General features: G+C 43.0%; 1 protein-coding gene across 1 annotated transcript; it reads left to right on the top strand.

Annotated features, from left to right (window-relative positions):
* The first annotated feature begins 958 nt into the window (after window positions 1-958).
* Window positions 959-4,647, top strand: INAFM2 (InaF motif containing 2). The gene has a single exon (XM_048486041.1). The coding sequence runs from the start codon at window positions 1,432-1,434 to the stop codon at window positions 1,801-1,803; it is 372 nt and encodes a 123-aa protein (XP_048341998.1). The 5' UTR covers window positions 959-1,431; the 3' UTR covers window positions 1,804-4,647.
* Window positions 4,648-15,063: the final 10,416 nt, after the last annotated feature.

The raw sequence follows: 15,063 nt of genomic DNA, 5'->3' as shown, positions 1-15,063 counted from the left end.
GATCATGATATCCATTCAATAATTTTGCATTTTGGATATCACTTTTTCCCCTTTTGCAACTTAAAGCCATTTTAAGATTAAGGCTAGGAAAGAATTTTATAAATGACTTTACATATGTATCTTTAGTAATATCTGATCAAATATTGAAAAGCCCCTTGGGGGAGGGCGGGGTATAAATACAAAAAATAAAAATTAAAGCTACCTGCCAAAAACAAAGAACACAGAAGTGACTCTCATATGAAGTGGGATCCTCAAATGCAATTCCTCCAGAAGTCAGACAAAATGTCACTTCAATTCTAGAGAAGAATCAGGAAAAGAATTGCGTAGCTGGCACATCTACTTTTCCTGTTGGTTAACTTGTGAAGTGCCTGATCCAGTTCCAATACATACAACTTTGTGAGCTAGATGGGTTCTTCTGCCATGGTATGAATGATACCTATAGAAAAAAGCAATGCTGAAACCAGGCTCCACAGGAAAATTTAGGATTTGGGAACAACTGTAGTGTCAACATGTTTACTGGAAAATAAGCCCTCCTAAGGTTAATGGGGCCTTGACCTCGATGGGCCAGACTAGTCTGGTCTCATTATAAGCAGGGTCAGCCCTGGTTAGTATTTGGGTGGGAGCCCAGAAAAATAAAGGAACATCTGGATTGTTGTGCAGAGGAAGGCCATGCACGGCCTCTGTTAGTCTCTTGCCGGAAAACCCAACCGGGTCGCCGTAAATCGTCTTTGGCCGGATGGCACTTTGCACACACGCGCAATGCTGATGGGACCCACAACCAAATCCTGCACATAGGATTGGAGTCTTATGTGTCTCTTTCATTGTCTTCACCCCAACCTTGACCGAGAAGGGGAGGGGGCAGACAAAGAGAGGCACGTGAGAAAGACAGAGAGACGGCGATGCTGGGAATCCTTTGGTCGACCCGCCCGGCACCAGCGAAGATGCTTGGCGCTGCGCCAGGGCCGGGAAGCTCCGGCGGGGGTCCTCCTCTCCCGGCTCTCCATCGCCTCTTTAAGGCTTCTCCTCTCCCACCTCCTCCGCCGTCAGAGCGCTCCGCGTTGCCGCTGAAACGCCCGCCCTGCCCTGCCCGTCGCTTCTCTCCTCCTCACTGCCGGGCGCGGAGCCGCCGCTTCTGCCAGAGAGGTCCGCCGAAGAGGAGGCCAGGACGCGGAGAGGAGGAGGAGGAGGAGGAGGAGGCTCTTCCAGGCAGGCCATCCGCAGGCCATCCCGGGCTCCCCTCCCTCGGCTTCCTCCTCCGCTGCCGCTGCTCCTGCGGGGCCGGGCGGGCGCCTCTCGCGGCTCGTCGGGGGCAGGTGCTGGTGCTGCTGGTGGTGATGTGATCGGCGGCGCGTCCCTGGGGGCGCCCTCCCCGCCGGGAGCCGCAGCAAGACGGAGCGGGCGGCGGAGCACCGGGCCAAGGGCCGCGCCCCCATGAAGGAGAAGGAGAAGGAGAAGGAGGCGGCGGCAGCGGCGGGCGGGGAGCGGGGCAAGCCGGCCACCTACACCGGGGACAAGAAGGCGCGCATGGCGGCCAAGACCAACAAGAAGTGGGTGCGCCTGGCCACCGTGCTGGCCTACGTCCTCTCCGTCTCGCTGGCCGCCATCGTCCTGGCCGTCTACTACAGCCTCATCTGGCAGCCCGTGCGCGGCGGCGTCCAGCAGCACGCCCAGCCCCAGCCCCCCGGGACGGCCGACCCCGGCCCGGGCCTCGCGTCCCCCGCCGACCACGCCGCGGTCTCGACGGTGCCGGATGAGGGGGGCACCACCGCGGCCACGGAGAGGTCCCGCGCCGCCGCGCACTAGCCCCCCGCCCGCTCACCCGTCCCGTGGGGCCTCCCAGCCGGTCGGAGGTGAAGGACCAGAGCCAGATCGCCCGGCCAGTGGGCCAAGCAAGGACCCTGCCGCCCCTTCCCCCGCCTGGCTTCCTGGGACGCGGCGGATCTCCCGCTCTGGACTGAGGAACGCGAGGAGACTTGAACCGTTTTTCTTCTTGTGGTATCCACTGACTTTCCTGGCTATGGACTCGAGCAGAGGGAAGAAAAAACTGTAATGATTTTAGTTTCTACAAATGCGCTTTATTAATCAGTAAATTATTATTTTGGGAGGGGGGTGGGTGGGGAGCCACTTGGAATGGAGCTCAGGTATGTCAGCCTAGCTGAAATGTACCCAAATGCATTTCCTTTGTATTCTTGTGTATAGATTCTTTGTATACAGATACACTTAGTTAATGCTTAGAGAAGAGTTATATTATCTATATTCTGTACACACATGTACACACATGTACACACATGTACACACACACACACACACAAGATTGCTGAGTGATGCTTAAAGGGCTATTGGGGGAACCTTGCTTTGATAGTCACAGCTAACCTGGGGCAGAAAGGAATGCCTCTTGCAGAAGATGCAGGGGTGGGGGCTGATTTGCCCCTCAGCTTTATTATTCCTTGGTTGGCATATATTTTGTTAAACTCTGACTTCTGTATTTTAAGCAGAATTGGTTAGGTTTCATCTTCTGCTGTGAACAGAAATGGATTCCTGAGGTTTTACTGCTCCCATGTACACCTCTAGCTTTGTTGCTGTGCTTCGTTAGAGGGTAAAGCTTTGGAGAAACCATGCCTAGGCTGAAGGCACCTGATTCTGTACTCATTTTATTGCTTCCCTTCTGTTTCCACTGCATGTTATAATTGCTCATATAGGCCAATCCTGAATCTTGGGCACAAAGACTACTGTTTTCAGTGCTTGGGGATGCCCTCCTTAAGGTTGCAGTCCCCAGTCTGTTGATGTCATCATTCCGAGTGCAGTTGGTGTTCTCATACAAGAATGTGGAAGCAGCAAACCTTTGGGAACCCCAGAACTTGTCTTCTGCTCCTTTCATGCTTATTCTTTAGGTGTTCTTGGAACTATTGCTAGAGCTCCAGAAAAAAGGGAGCTGAACTCAGCTGAAGACCAACTTACCATTACTGCAAATGCAGGCCTTCCTCTGGTATATCTCTGGTTAGACCAGTGCTTAGACAGGTGGTGCATCAACCTTCTGATGCATTCATCTTCAGTTGCACAGTTTCTTAAGAAAGGCTTGGAGCCATAGTTTTCATAGCACTGATGCTGAGCTTCTCTTTTCCTGCTCTTTTCCTAATGAGAAAATGTTGGTGTGCAAATTGCCGGTGATCATGGTTTTGTTGAATCCCATGAGAGCAGGGGATGATTGGAGAGGCTAAAAGCTACTGCCTATGCATAGGTGGCATTCAGGCTAGCTTTAATTTCTCCCCCCCACACACACACACACAGATGCACGCATGCAGGTAGTGGCCTTGTAGTTGTCCAGATCAGTTTCAGAGAAGGCTGAGCCTTTTGATAATAGTGAGGTCTCGGATCTTTAGAAAGAGTTGCTTCATATAGTACATTTTTTCCCTGTAGGGAGCTCGGTCTTCATGTAGGAGAAAAGCATATACGCTAAGAGTCTTGGGGCATACTAACAGATATATCACTAGATATGTTTTCATGAGCCAAAGAAACTGTGTGAGTGAACGCTTCTACAACATGTTTGTTGTATTTAAGGAGTGACAACATTCTCTGTTGCTTTGCTTCCACAGACTAACATGGCTACCCCTCTGGAGTACATGCCCTGTAATTGTTGAATTGCTGTGCAGACTTCTGAGGATCAGGCAAAGATGGGTGCATATCAGCTAGCTGATCTGTGAACTTGCAGGAAAAAAAACCCCATCTTCTCAATGTGGGTCAGCACTATAGGGCTGTCTGCTTTTTCCTTCAAGGATATTAATTTCTCAATGGAGAATTCTAAAGTATAAAGTAGCCCTACATCCACTGTGCAGATGGGAATTTCGGATGTGATTTCCTGTGAGCATGGACAGCAGCTTACTACCCTCCTAACCACAGAAATAATCTGGTATTGTCTTCATAGATGTTCTGTGGCAACTTTTTTTCTTGCTCCTTTTTAAGTAAGTGAGCTTTTAGCTGCTTCTGTCTGACAGAATCTGGGAACTGAAGTGACAAACTAAAAAATACAGAAACAAAACCCAGATGCTTTGCAATTGCAGACTCCGGTGGGGAGATATGGGTCCAGAGGCTTTTGAGGGGAAAGTGCACACCCACAGTGTGGGGAATAAGTAGCCCTGATATGTTTTAAAAAAATACATAAAAACACAAATCCTCTGTTTTATTTGTTCAACTACATAGCAAAATAAATGTCCTGAGAGATTTTTAGTAATTGTTTTAAAATATGCTATACGGTTAAAGCGTCTAATCAGAAATTATATTCTGAAAGGACAAATGCAAAAGAGCAAAATTAAAATGTTGGCAAAATTGTTTCCGTGTTAGGCTGACATGAAAACAATTTTGCCCACATTTTCATTTGCTCTTTCTGAGCATTTGACCATTCAGAATATAATGCCTGATTAGAAGCTTTAACCATACATATTTTTAATTGGGCTGACAAGCCTCTAGCTTGCTGATTTGAGGGTAACTGAACATCAGACTTAAAATTTTTAAATTTAAAGTTGTAAACATGCTGTAATGTTGTCTATATCTAATTCAGCCATGTAAGCTATGTCTGTATTCAGAAGTTCTGTATATTTTTAAAAAAATATTTTTAAGGTAAAAAATACATTGAGAGATTTCTGCTTAAAACTTGTGCTCTAAGACTTGTTTTTTGGTTTTGTTTACTTTCATGGTTGGAGAGTGGGAATGGAATTTGTGAACTTGATCTGTGGTGAGCAAACTGCTCACTATTCTCCATTGCTCGCTATTCTGATCCTTTAGCCAATTATTGGGTCTATATGTCACTCAAACCATAATCATTGACAGTCCATTATTTATATTGCTATGGAAAGAGCTCTGTGAGGTCAAGTGCTGGGAGGTAGCACTTTGCCCACACAAGAAATAAGAGCTTCTTGGCAAAGGGGGTCAAATTACTTGTGACTGGGATTTAAGCATGACTGACTTTCTGTGGCCTGGGACCAAAATATGTAGAGTTGGTTTTCCACTTTTGTTGCATGATTTTGACTTTTGGAAGCATAACTTGGGAGAATACTGAAAATATTTATTCATTTGAACGAAGATGGCCCATGTGATCCTTGTTTGAGTCACGGCCGAACACTGTTTCCCAGTAGGTGTGGTCAGAGTGAGGAGTGAGGCATTCATGGATCAGCCCATAGGACTTTATATGTACTTTTTGTTCTGTTTTGTGCATGGAAGGTGATATGTGAAGGGACCCTTGTTATGGTTAGTGTTTGTGTCATAAGAGGAATTAGGACCTCTTGTGGTTTGCTGCTCTGAGTTGGCAGAAGCAAGCTTATGATAGCTTGATCTGGGATTCATCTGCTCTCTATCTCAGAAGGGAATGAGTGGGAGTGAAAGGAAGCAGACTCCTGCTGTGGACAATTTCTTGGAATCTGTATTGCAAGCCAGACTGTTAAATGTTGGGTTCTCAAGATCCTGTGTTACTCTGGAAGCCATTCTACTGATTTACAAGTTGTTATACATTCTTAAAACTAACAAAACAAGAATTAGCTAGAGCAGGGACCCTGCTTTGGTTGTGGACTTGGTGTAGGCAGTGCATATTAGATAGACAGAGGACTTATAAACTCTTTTTTTAAATAAACAACCAGCAGATTTTTTTCAAGGTTACTGAGTAAAGCTGCTGGAAGGAAAAGTAAATTGAATTTAAAGAGCAACATTTAATGGGTACTTTCCCCTTTATTGTGACTGTAGGCGTTTCTCAAATTCCCGTATTTGCGCTTTCCACAGACATTCACAGTACTTCCTCCAGAAAGGCTGCTTGCCACACATGGATGGCTTGACCCCTTCCTTACAATTAAACTCTTCAAACAGAAGCTGAAAACTGTTTTCTGGTATTACCAGAGGCTGGTAAATTCCACATGCATGACAGCGGTTTCATGAAAAAAATCTCTGTGTTCCTGTAATTCCACGTTGCTTAAAAGAGGAAGTACAGCTGATATTTTATATTCATTTGTAAATTCAGATTGGTGTGGGTCTTTCTTTCCATGGCGATCATGTGAGAAAGGCCAAGGTAGGGAGATCTGGACAGTAGCCTCTGGAACCGGAGATCTATGTGATAACCATCCTTTCTCCGGGATCCTTTTCCCAAACAGCAATAGCAGCATTCCAAGTTGGCTTGCAATCCTTTTCCTTCCATTCATCTAGGCTGTTGATATAGGAAGGTGCAATGGCCATCGTTGCATCTTTTTTTTTACCATTTTAACTATATGTGATTGTATTCCAAGTCAACTTGCAGAATTCCCCAAGAAGGGATTGTGATCACAATCAGGATCACTGAAGTTATCCTATGGAAAAAAAACTATATGCAGTTTTGGAATATCTTGAGCCAGGCTGCACTGGCCATGATGGTCTCCCAATCAATTGATCAGAATAGTCAGAATAGAAGATGATAACCCATGTATGTCTAAATAGCGACAAGCTCTGAAACCATATACTTTGACCAAAACAATTATAGCCCCACGAGAATAATTCTAAGGAGTTTATGTATGAGAATATCTTCTCCATGAACTTCACAGCTGATCTGTAACAAATATAGCTATAGAGCATCTATTAGGTTTGAAATGTATTAGGGAGATCTCCAAGATATTAGCAATGCATTTTGTGGGTGTTTTTGGGGTGATGAAATCAATTATAGCCGTGGATGCCAGCAAACGCTACTGTCTGGGCCTCCTGAAAGAACACTGGGTAGACTGGCTTCTCCCCAGGGATTCTAATCATGCAGAAATTAGGACTGCAGCACATTTTTGTAAAAATAACTTGTAGTGTTCGGTGCTGTTATGATGGAAGCTATTTTGGTGAGTCTGGGGCATGTGAAAACAGAGTAACTGAAATAGCCTGTCTGCTTATTAATTTGTTTTAACACATCCAGGATTTTGTAACATCCTAGGAGATGAGCTGACTATACAAGATATAACAGTTGCAGGGGCAGTTTCATGAATGTCTCAGGCGACAGAATGGAGGTATCTGTGACTCACTGAAGGCCAGCCTTACCATATGAGCCTGCTGGGTTCCAGCATGTATGTGTTATCTGCACAAGCCCCTTTCTGTTGACAGTTATGCCAAATCCGAGCTACACATAAAAGGGGAGGAAAGTGTAAAGGGGAGGTACCTGAGTTTCATTTTTTAATACACATTTCAAAAAAATTAATCCCGTAAATATGTTAAAACCACCTATGCTCACAAATAATTTTAAAATGTTCTAAAGTAGTGTACTACAGTCCACTTTGAACAGTCTCCAGAGAATGTTTAAAATGTAGGATTAAAAGGGCAGAGCATCATTGAGCATTTGTGTTGGTCACATTTTTTAGGAAAGTGTTGAATTGTGATTTCTGTACCGGGTTTGTTTGTGCTGGTGGGGAGTTCGCATTTCAAATTAAATGGGTGTTGCTTATAACTAATTTGATCACAGTCTCCAGTAAATACCCGGCACATTTGCACAATCACGTTCTACATGGCAACTACAATATTCAGTGTTGTGAAGTAGTTAAGAGTGTCAAACTAGTATCTGGGAGACCTGGCTTAAAATCTCCACTCACGGAAGCTTGTTGTGTGACTTTGGCTCTGTTACACTTTCTGAGTCTAACCCATCTCACAGAGTTGTTATAAAGAGAGGAGAGAAAATGATGTAAGTTGTCTTGGATCCCCATTGGGGTGCAAAAGTGGGGTACAAATGGAGTAAATAAATGGAATAAATGGAATAAACAAATTGAATAAATAAACAAATGGAATAAACAAACAAAAGTAGGTTAATTAAATAAATAAAGTGTGCTATCCAGGCCAAGGATTGCACTTTCTGGATACAAAATGTGAAATTTTGGGTATTGGGGAAATTCAGGATTTTTACAACAGCCATGCAATCTTGAAGGAAAATTTGCAAACTGTTCATAAAAGCCCATTTATAGTAAAACAGCTGTGATCATATAGAAATATCATACACATTTTCAAAAATGTTCTCTTGGGACTCGTTAAAATTTGACGTTTTCTGCATACAAGCTACCAAAGAACACTTCTGGTCAACACAGTGGTCCCAGAACTTGAAATAATTATGCTGTAGATGTAGGGACAGAGCCTGCCAGAGCCTGCCTTCAAATTGCCCTGATATTATTTGGAGGTCTCCCATTCAAGTACTAGGCAGAGTCAGGGCTGAGTGTGTGTGTCTGGCCCAAGGTCACCCAGCATGCTTCCAGGGTAGAAGCAGGGATTCAAACTTGGTTTCCCCACGTCCTAGTTTGATACCTTAACTACTATGCCACATTGGCTCAAGACATGTAATATCTCCAAGCAACTGGGCTAATTCAGGTCGAAAGCAACGTACAAACATTATGAGTCCTGTGATGCAAACAAAGGTATTTGTTATGGGTACAATATTGATCCTTCATGGAACTGATTTTTTAAAAAATTAGGCTGGGCTCCAGTAGTGGGTTCTAAGGCCCACTACTTTGTATTGATTCACACAATCAAACCTTGTGTGATTGAAAGCAGGCAACATACTGTAATAGCAAGTGGGACCAACCCTAAGCAGAAAGTTTAGCACCTGATCAGACATATAGCTCAGATAGGAAATAGTAATGCAGGCAGTGCTGAAGTAGATACATAAAAGTTGCCATTTCCTCCCTTCTTTAAGGAATAGTCACTTAGCTCTTAATTCAGAAGCTAGATTATGTTGTTCTCAGTGTTTCTGTTCATCATTATGCATGTGTTTAAAGTATGCATAGGCTTCTGTGATAGTTCCCCAATAGCTCCCATCAGTAAAAACTATGCAGAGTCAGTATGGCCCAGGCAGTTGATTTACATGCTCTTGCCCAGCGTTTGATTATAAATCCTCTATTGTATGCTCGCCAAAGGTCAAAATTAAACCAGCCATTCTGGTTGATTTAGTTTCTGCCAGAAATCCAAACAGGGAGCCAGATAGTCCCCTTCTGACCTGTGGGTTTAGGTCTGTGTGCCTGTCACCTCTGAAACGGATACCGTTGCTAATGTCAGCAGATATCTGAGAGCCAGTGTGGTGAGTTAAGAGCAGCAGACTCTAATCTAGTGAACCAGGTATGTTTCCCCACTCCTCCTCATGAGGCCTGCTGGGTGACCTTGAGCCAGTCACAGTTCTCTCGGAACTCTCTCAGCCCTATTTGCCTCACAAGATGTCTGTTGTGGGATGGAGGCAATTGTAAGCCACTTTGAGACTCCTTAAGGTAAAGAAAAGTTGGGGTATAAAAACCAACTCTTCTTCCTACAAAGTAAATTGTTCACTTACAAATATCTTCAGTGGACAGCATGAACCCAGTGGTTTAATAGGGGGCTGAGTGGTGCACCTTCTTCAGATCTCATTGAAGTTTGCAGCTGCTCAGCATCTTTGAAACTAGTCCTAAACTGATGTGTCAGGACATATTATTTGGCAGCATCCCTACGCTTGATTTGATGCTGCAGTGCTGTAATGGATCATTTTTAATGTAGTTACCTATATTCACCAGGAATGTGCAGATAATACAATTATATCACTGCACTGTGTGAGCATTTTGAAGTCTAGCACAATATAAGCATCTTTGTGAATTCTAAACATTTTTAAGTATTGATTGTCATTTCAGAAACTCCTTGGGAAAGTATTCTTTGGGCCAGTTTGCTTACATGGCTGCCATGTGAAAGTTGGTCCGAATGATTGCTGTCATCACATGTTTGCATGCTCATTAAGAGGATCTTGCGGTTTTTTCCTTTTCCCACACCACCCCAAATGCTCTAAAATATATTCTGGGCTGGCATAACCATAATCAACCATTCTGCATGGTGACCCATTGCAAACAAGTAGCTTATTTCCTGAAAGGTCATTGCACTTGGTGTGATTGAAAGTAGGCAACAAGCTGTACTAGCAAGCAGGACCAACCCTAAGCAGCATAAGGCTGCTTTCTTTTTAAGTAGGAATGCCACAATAGTCATATGTAAACTGACCCTTAGTCTGCTTCTTGCTGAATTGAGGAAGTTAGTTAGTTAGTTAGTTAGTTAGTTAGTTAGTTAGTTAGTTAGTTAGTTAGTTAGTTAGTTAGTTAGTTATTAATTCGTTCTTTAAATTTATACCCCACCTATATGCAACATATCTAGGTGGCTGAAACCTTAAAACATCCCCATACATAAATAATCTCTTAAAAACACTAACTACAACATACAAAAGTTAAAATCCCAACTCTAACCCTTAACACTCCCCAACCAGCTGCATCGTGGAAAGGGCATCCAGAGAGACCAACAAAATGCCTGGGTGAAGAAGAAAGTTTTTGCCAGGTGCCTAAACCCATAAAAGGTAGGACTCAGTGAGCCTCTGAGGAGAGGTTATTCCAAAGCCTGGTGGCAGTCACAGGGAACCCCTCTCATGTGCCGTTGCCCTCCATATCTCAGTAGGGGAGGTACCACCAGGAGAGCCTGCCCCATGACCTTAGTGCCCGGGCAGGTACATACTGGCACAGGTTTTCCTTTAAGTAGGCAGGGCCCAAGCTGTTCAGGGCTTTGTACGTTAACCTCAATACCTTAAATTGGGCCCAGAAGTGAATTGGGAGCCAGTGCAGTTCCTTGAGGAGCAGTGGGATATCCCCCTGGCCAGATGTACCAGCAAGTAACCTAGCTACAGAATGCTGCACCTGCTCCAGCCTCTGGTTTGTCTTCAAGGGTAGCCCACGTAGAGAGCATTACAATAATCCAGTTGGGAAGTTACCAGAACTATGTGTGCAGGTCCACTTTGTGCAAAACTGGGCAGAGTGGGTAAAGCAATTAATTAGCTCAAAAAATCAATTTGAGAGGTAATATTTATGGGTGGGCATCATGTACATTAGCATAACTGGAGCCCAAATAAGTTTTAAGCTACATTTTCTTTCAAATATTTTGATTTTCAAAATCAGTCATAATGTAAGACTTATCTAGAGTGGCTGCAATAGTAGAAGCCAGGTTTATTATAAAGTAGGGGATGTGAACAGACATCTTGAGTTGATAATTCTCTAAAATAGCAATTTTATGTTATGTGTTAGTGTTCTGATTAGATTTGCAGTGTTTTCTCTCATGGCTTTCTTAATATAGATTTCTATATTTCTATATATTTCTATATTTCTTAATATAATATTTCTATATTAATATAGATTTCTAGGCACACAAGATATCTTTCTTGGTTTTTCAAATGTATTTTACTAGGATTTTACAATAGATATGATGTCAGCAGACATGTTTTAAAAGCGCTGTATGTGTTTTTAAATGCTCTAAGCAAAGTTTTTGGAGATATGGGACATATTTACACAGAAGAAACTGTGGCGTGCTCTAGGAGATGTTACCATTCCAGTGCATAGTCTAACTCCCTGAAAACATTTAGGGGTATCTTTCAACCTGACAAAATACCTGTAGTTATGCCTCATTACAGCAACAGAATAACCGTATTAGCGTTCCCATAAGAACAGGGCTAGGTTGCAAAGGTCAATTTTCATATTTTACACCTACCCAAACATGTGCCGGATTAGTTATGAAGGGTTACTAAACCTCAAGCAATGGGTTGATCTTTTCTGGGAAGCTCCATTTAAAAGAAGGAGAGAGATGTACATCTAATTCAGCATGCATATCCATTTGACAGGGGTTGTGTGCATTTTTGTACTCCACAAGGAGAACAAAAAGGTAAAGGGAACGTTGGGCCTGGATATTGACTGCCTTTGGGACGAGGGCGATGGATTACCTGTCCATGGGAATTGCTGCCAGTTTTTGTGAATGCTGCATTTCAAATAGGGCACAGCAATGCCTTCCGCAGGCCCTGTGCTGGGTAGGCTTTAAATAGCATTCCAATGTTTTATTTAAGCTTTATATTACACCATTTAAATATGGAAGTGTGTCTTTAATTAAAGGACATTATAGCTCCTTCAGGCTTGCAAACCAATTATGCTCCATTTGTCTGGGGAGGAGTTGGTGTGAAAAATAATTTAATATCTGATCTACAATTAAATATTATGCTGAAATGCCAGTTATAAAATGCAGCAACCCTTATGTTGTACTTTATGCTGATGCTGCAACAGCAGGAACAGTTTGCAATGACTAGCAGAAAGGGGGGGCAGGCTTTTTCAGCCCCTCCCCAGATGTATTTAGTAAACTGATGCAATATTGATGTTTTTGCTGGCCACATAAATTCCTAATGTGTACTGGAATCATTACCTAACATTATATCTTCCTTTTAGCCTGGGCTTACTCAGAAACTGACCCCAGATTTTGTTTGTTTGTTAAACATGAAATCTCAGCATTAACTAAAAAGTGAAGGAATAACATCTAGCTCTGCGCGTGTGTGAAGACTCTATTGCTGCTGCCATTCCTGATGCATTAGGGATTAGGCGATGGAGCAAAAGGATCAGTGAGTGTGGTTTTTAGTAAGGCTCACATTATCACTGTAAGATATCATGATTAAAAACTACTTAGGACTAGGTTTTTTCCGTTTATTTTATACAACTTTCTTTTTAGGAATCCTGGTGAGTCTGACTCCAATATGGACTTGCTTAGGCCCCTTCCGCACACGCAAAATAATGCATTTTCAAACCACTTTCACAACTGTTTGCAAGTGGATTTTGCCATTCCACACAGCTTCAAAGAGCATTGAAAACAGTTTGAAAGTGCATTATTCTGCATGTGCGGAATGAGCCTTAGCTTTAATATAGTCCGTGCACTGGATCCTCAAGGAGCTGTTTTGGTACTGGTTATCTCAAAGCCCTTCAAGGCCTTGGACCCTCATACCTGCGAGACCACCTCTCGTCCTGTGAACTGCCACGACAGCTTCGCACATCGGAGCAAAGTCTTCTGCTGCAGCTGGGCAAAATCAGCAACTGTCCGAACACCTGTCCTCTCTGTTGGGCCCCGTGCCTTCTGGAATGGCTGGCCTGAAGAGGCCAGGAAGGCTCCTGCTCTCATGGGTTTCTGCAAACTATGCAAAACAGAATTATTCAAGAGGGCTTCTCTACTCAGGCAATAGACTTGTACTGTACTAAATTATTCGCAAAGTTACTTGGAAAAATTATTAGGGATCATGGTCTGTACTATAGTGGATAGCTTGTTGAAGTTAGGTTACTACTATGGAAGGCTGCATCATTTTATGTGTCATAGTTACCAGTATGCTTTTTTTCAGTTCTGTTTTTAGATTGCAGGCTGGTTCTACAGCTTATTGCAATCCTATTGCAGTGTTTATTGAATGTCCCATCAGTTGATTGTATTGACTCACTCTGTAATCTGTCTAAAGTCCCTGTGACAATAGCGGAGTATAAATTACATAGCTACAATAAATTAAAGAAATAAACATCTATGTTCTCAGCAATGAAATGCCCTAAAACATTTTTTTTGCATCTGTAGATGTTTTCCCTCTTCCTTCTTTGTTATTCTTCTGTTATTTTGTAACTTATAGGATAGGGATTGAGCCTGGGGAAGGACGTTAGCATTCCCCATTCCATAATACTCATTTCTTTTACAAGATGGAGTACTTGGAGATGATAATAAATCTTCCCAGCTTGGAACAGGCCCGTTCATTGTTGATCTCTGACTGACAAATGTTTGCTCCCTCTTTGGAGAAAGTTTAAAAGAAAGAAGAGGAAGAGTCTCTGGGCTGCCAGCCAACATCATGAGAGAAAACAATGACCCCTGTAAGAGAATGACTTTGATTCCACACGTTTCTGTTACTCCATCTAAGCTTTCTGGATATGCCTTTCTGAATGATCAGTTTATGGCAAATTAAATTCAAATGTGCTGCATGCATTTTTTTGGCATAATGATAATAATTGCACATGGATTGCACAGAATACCTTTCCTTAAGGCTGTTTCAGAGCTAGGCACAGGTGGACACTGGACAGTTTTTTGAGGGTGGGGGAAGCATTGAAATTGTGAGTCAATATCCTGGGTCACACTATGGCAACAAGAGGCCTCATCATTCCCATAACTTCCAGTGGAGCTTTCATCCCTGAGCATCCTGGCTAGCCATAGCATAGAGCCAGATTGCTCACAGTCAGACTGTGCACAGCAGTGAGTGAAAGCACCTTTTCAAATAAATGGGCTTCTGGGAGCCATATTCTTGGAAATTCCCAAATCTTTAGAGGCTGACAGAGGGGGAAAAGGTGTCAGGTGGAGTGGCATGGACATACATTCCAAGACCTGTGATGGATAAATGTCAGGCGGTAGGAATATGCTAATCTCGCAGGTTCCTGACTCCTGTCCTGCAGCATTCTGGATCCTGACAAATAGGCCTCATGCACTTTAGGAAATATCTCTCCCCTTTGCCTGTTATTGTGCGCATATATTTACAGAGATACTACTTAGATGCAGACCTGGGTTGCTATCCTATGCATATTTGCTTAGGCATAAACTCCACTGAGCACAGCGTAAATGTGCAAAATATCAGGTTATTTCCCTTTCACACCAGATGTGGATTACATCTGCCCCCTGTTGTTGTCATGCTGCTCGCATGATTCTGGGCCCACAGTTAAAGAAAAATTGATACTTCTCAGGAGTAGTACAGAATGCAATGCTATGCTTTTAAAAAATTCCCTGGTAATGCTAATCCTGGAACATACTGGCCTTCCCATTATAACAAGCTACATTTTAAAAGGTTAATTAGTGTCCTGTTGCTTGGGGGAAGAAGAGAGAGGGCACTACAGGAATTTTTTAGTTCAAGAGCAGAGAAGAACCTCTGCCCACTTGTATTGTCTTAATATAGTAACAGTTCTACAATGGTGTCCTGATCCCAATTTTTTAAAAATCTCAGTTTTGTTGGTGCCATCCACAACATCAAGGCACTCAATGCTGCAAATCCAGAGGAAGAAGGCATCGGGTGTTCCTTACATTCAAACACTAGGTGTACCTTCACTTTTGGACGCATGAAAAAGATCCTTCTGATAAGCCATGCCAGGAAAGATCTTCTTCAGGTTTTAAAAAAATCTGAGATTTTAGTTGGAAAAAAGCCGAGGCTGTTCACAATATGTGTGAAAATGGAGGACAATGTCTTATAGAAACAACAGCAAAAAAGGCACTCAGCTAAAGTTGCTG

Source organism: Sphaerodactylus townsendi, linkage group LG02 (genome assembly GCF_021028975.2).
Source record: "Sphaerodactylus townsendi isolate TG3544 linkage group LG02, MPM_Stown_v2.3, whole genome shotgun sequence".
Taxonomy (NCBI): domain Eukaryota; kingdom Metazoa; phylum Chordata; class Lepidosauria; order Squamata; family Sphaerodactylidae; genus Sphaerodactylus; species Sphaerodactylus townsendi.
This window is presented reverse-complemented; position numbering and strand designations above follow the sequence as displayed.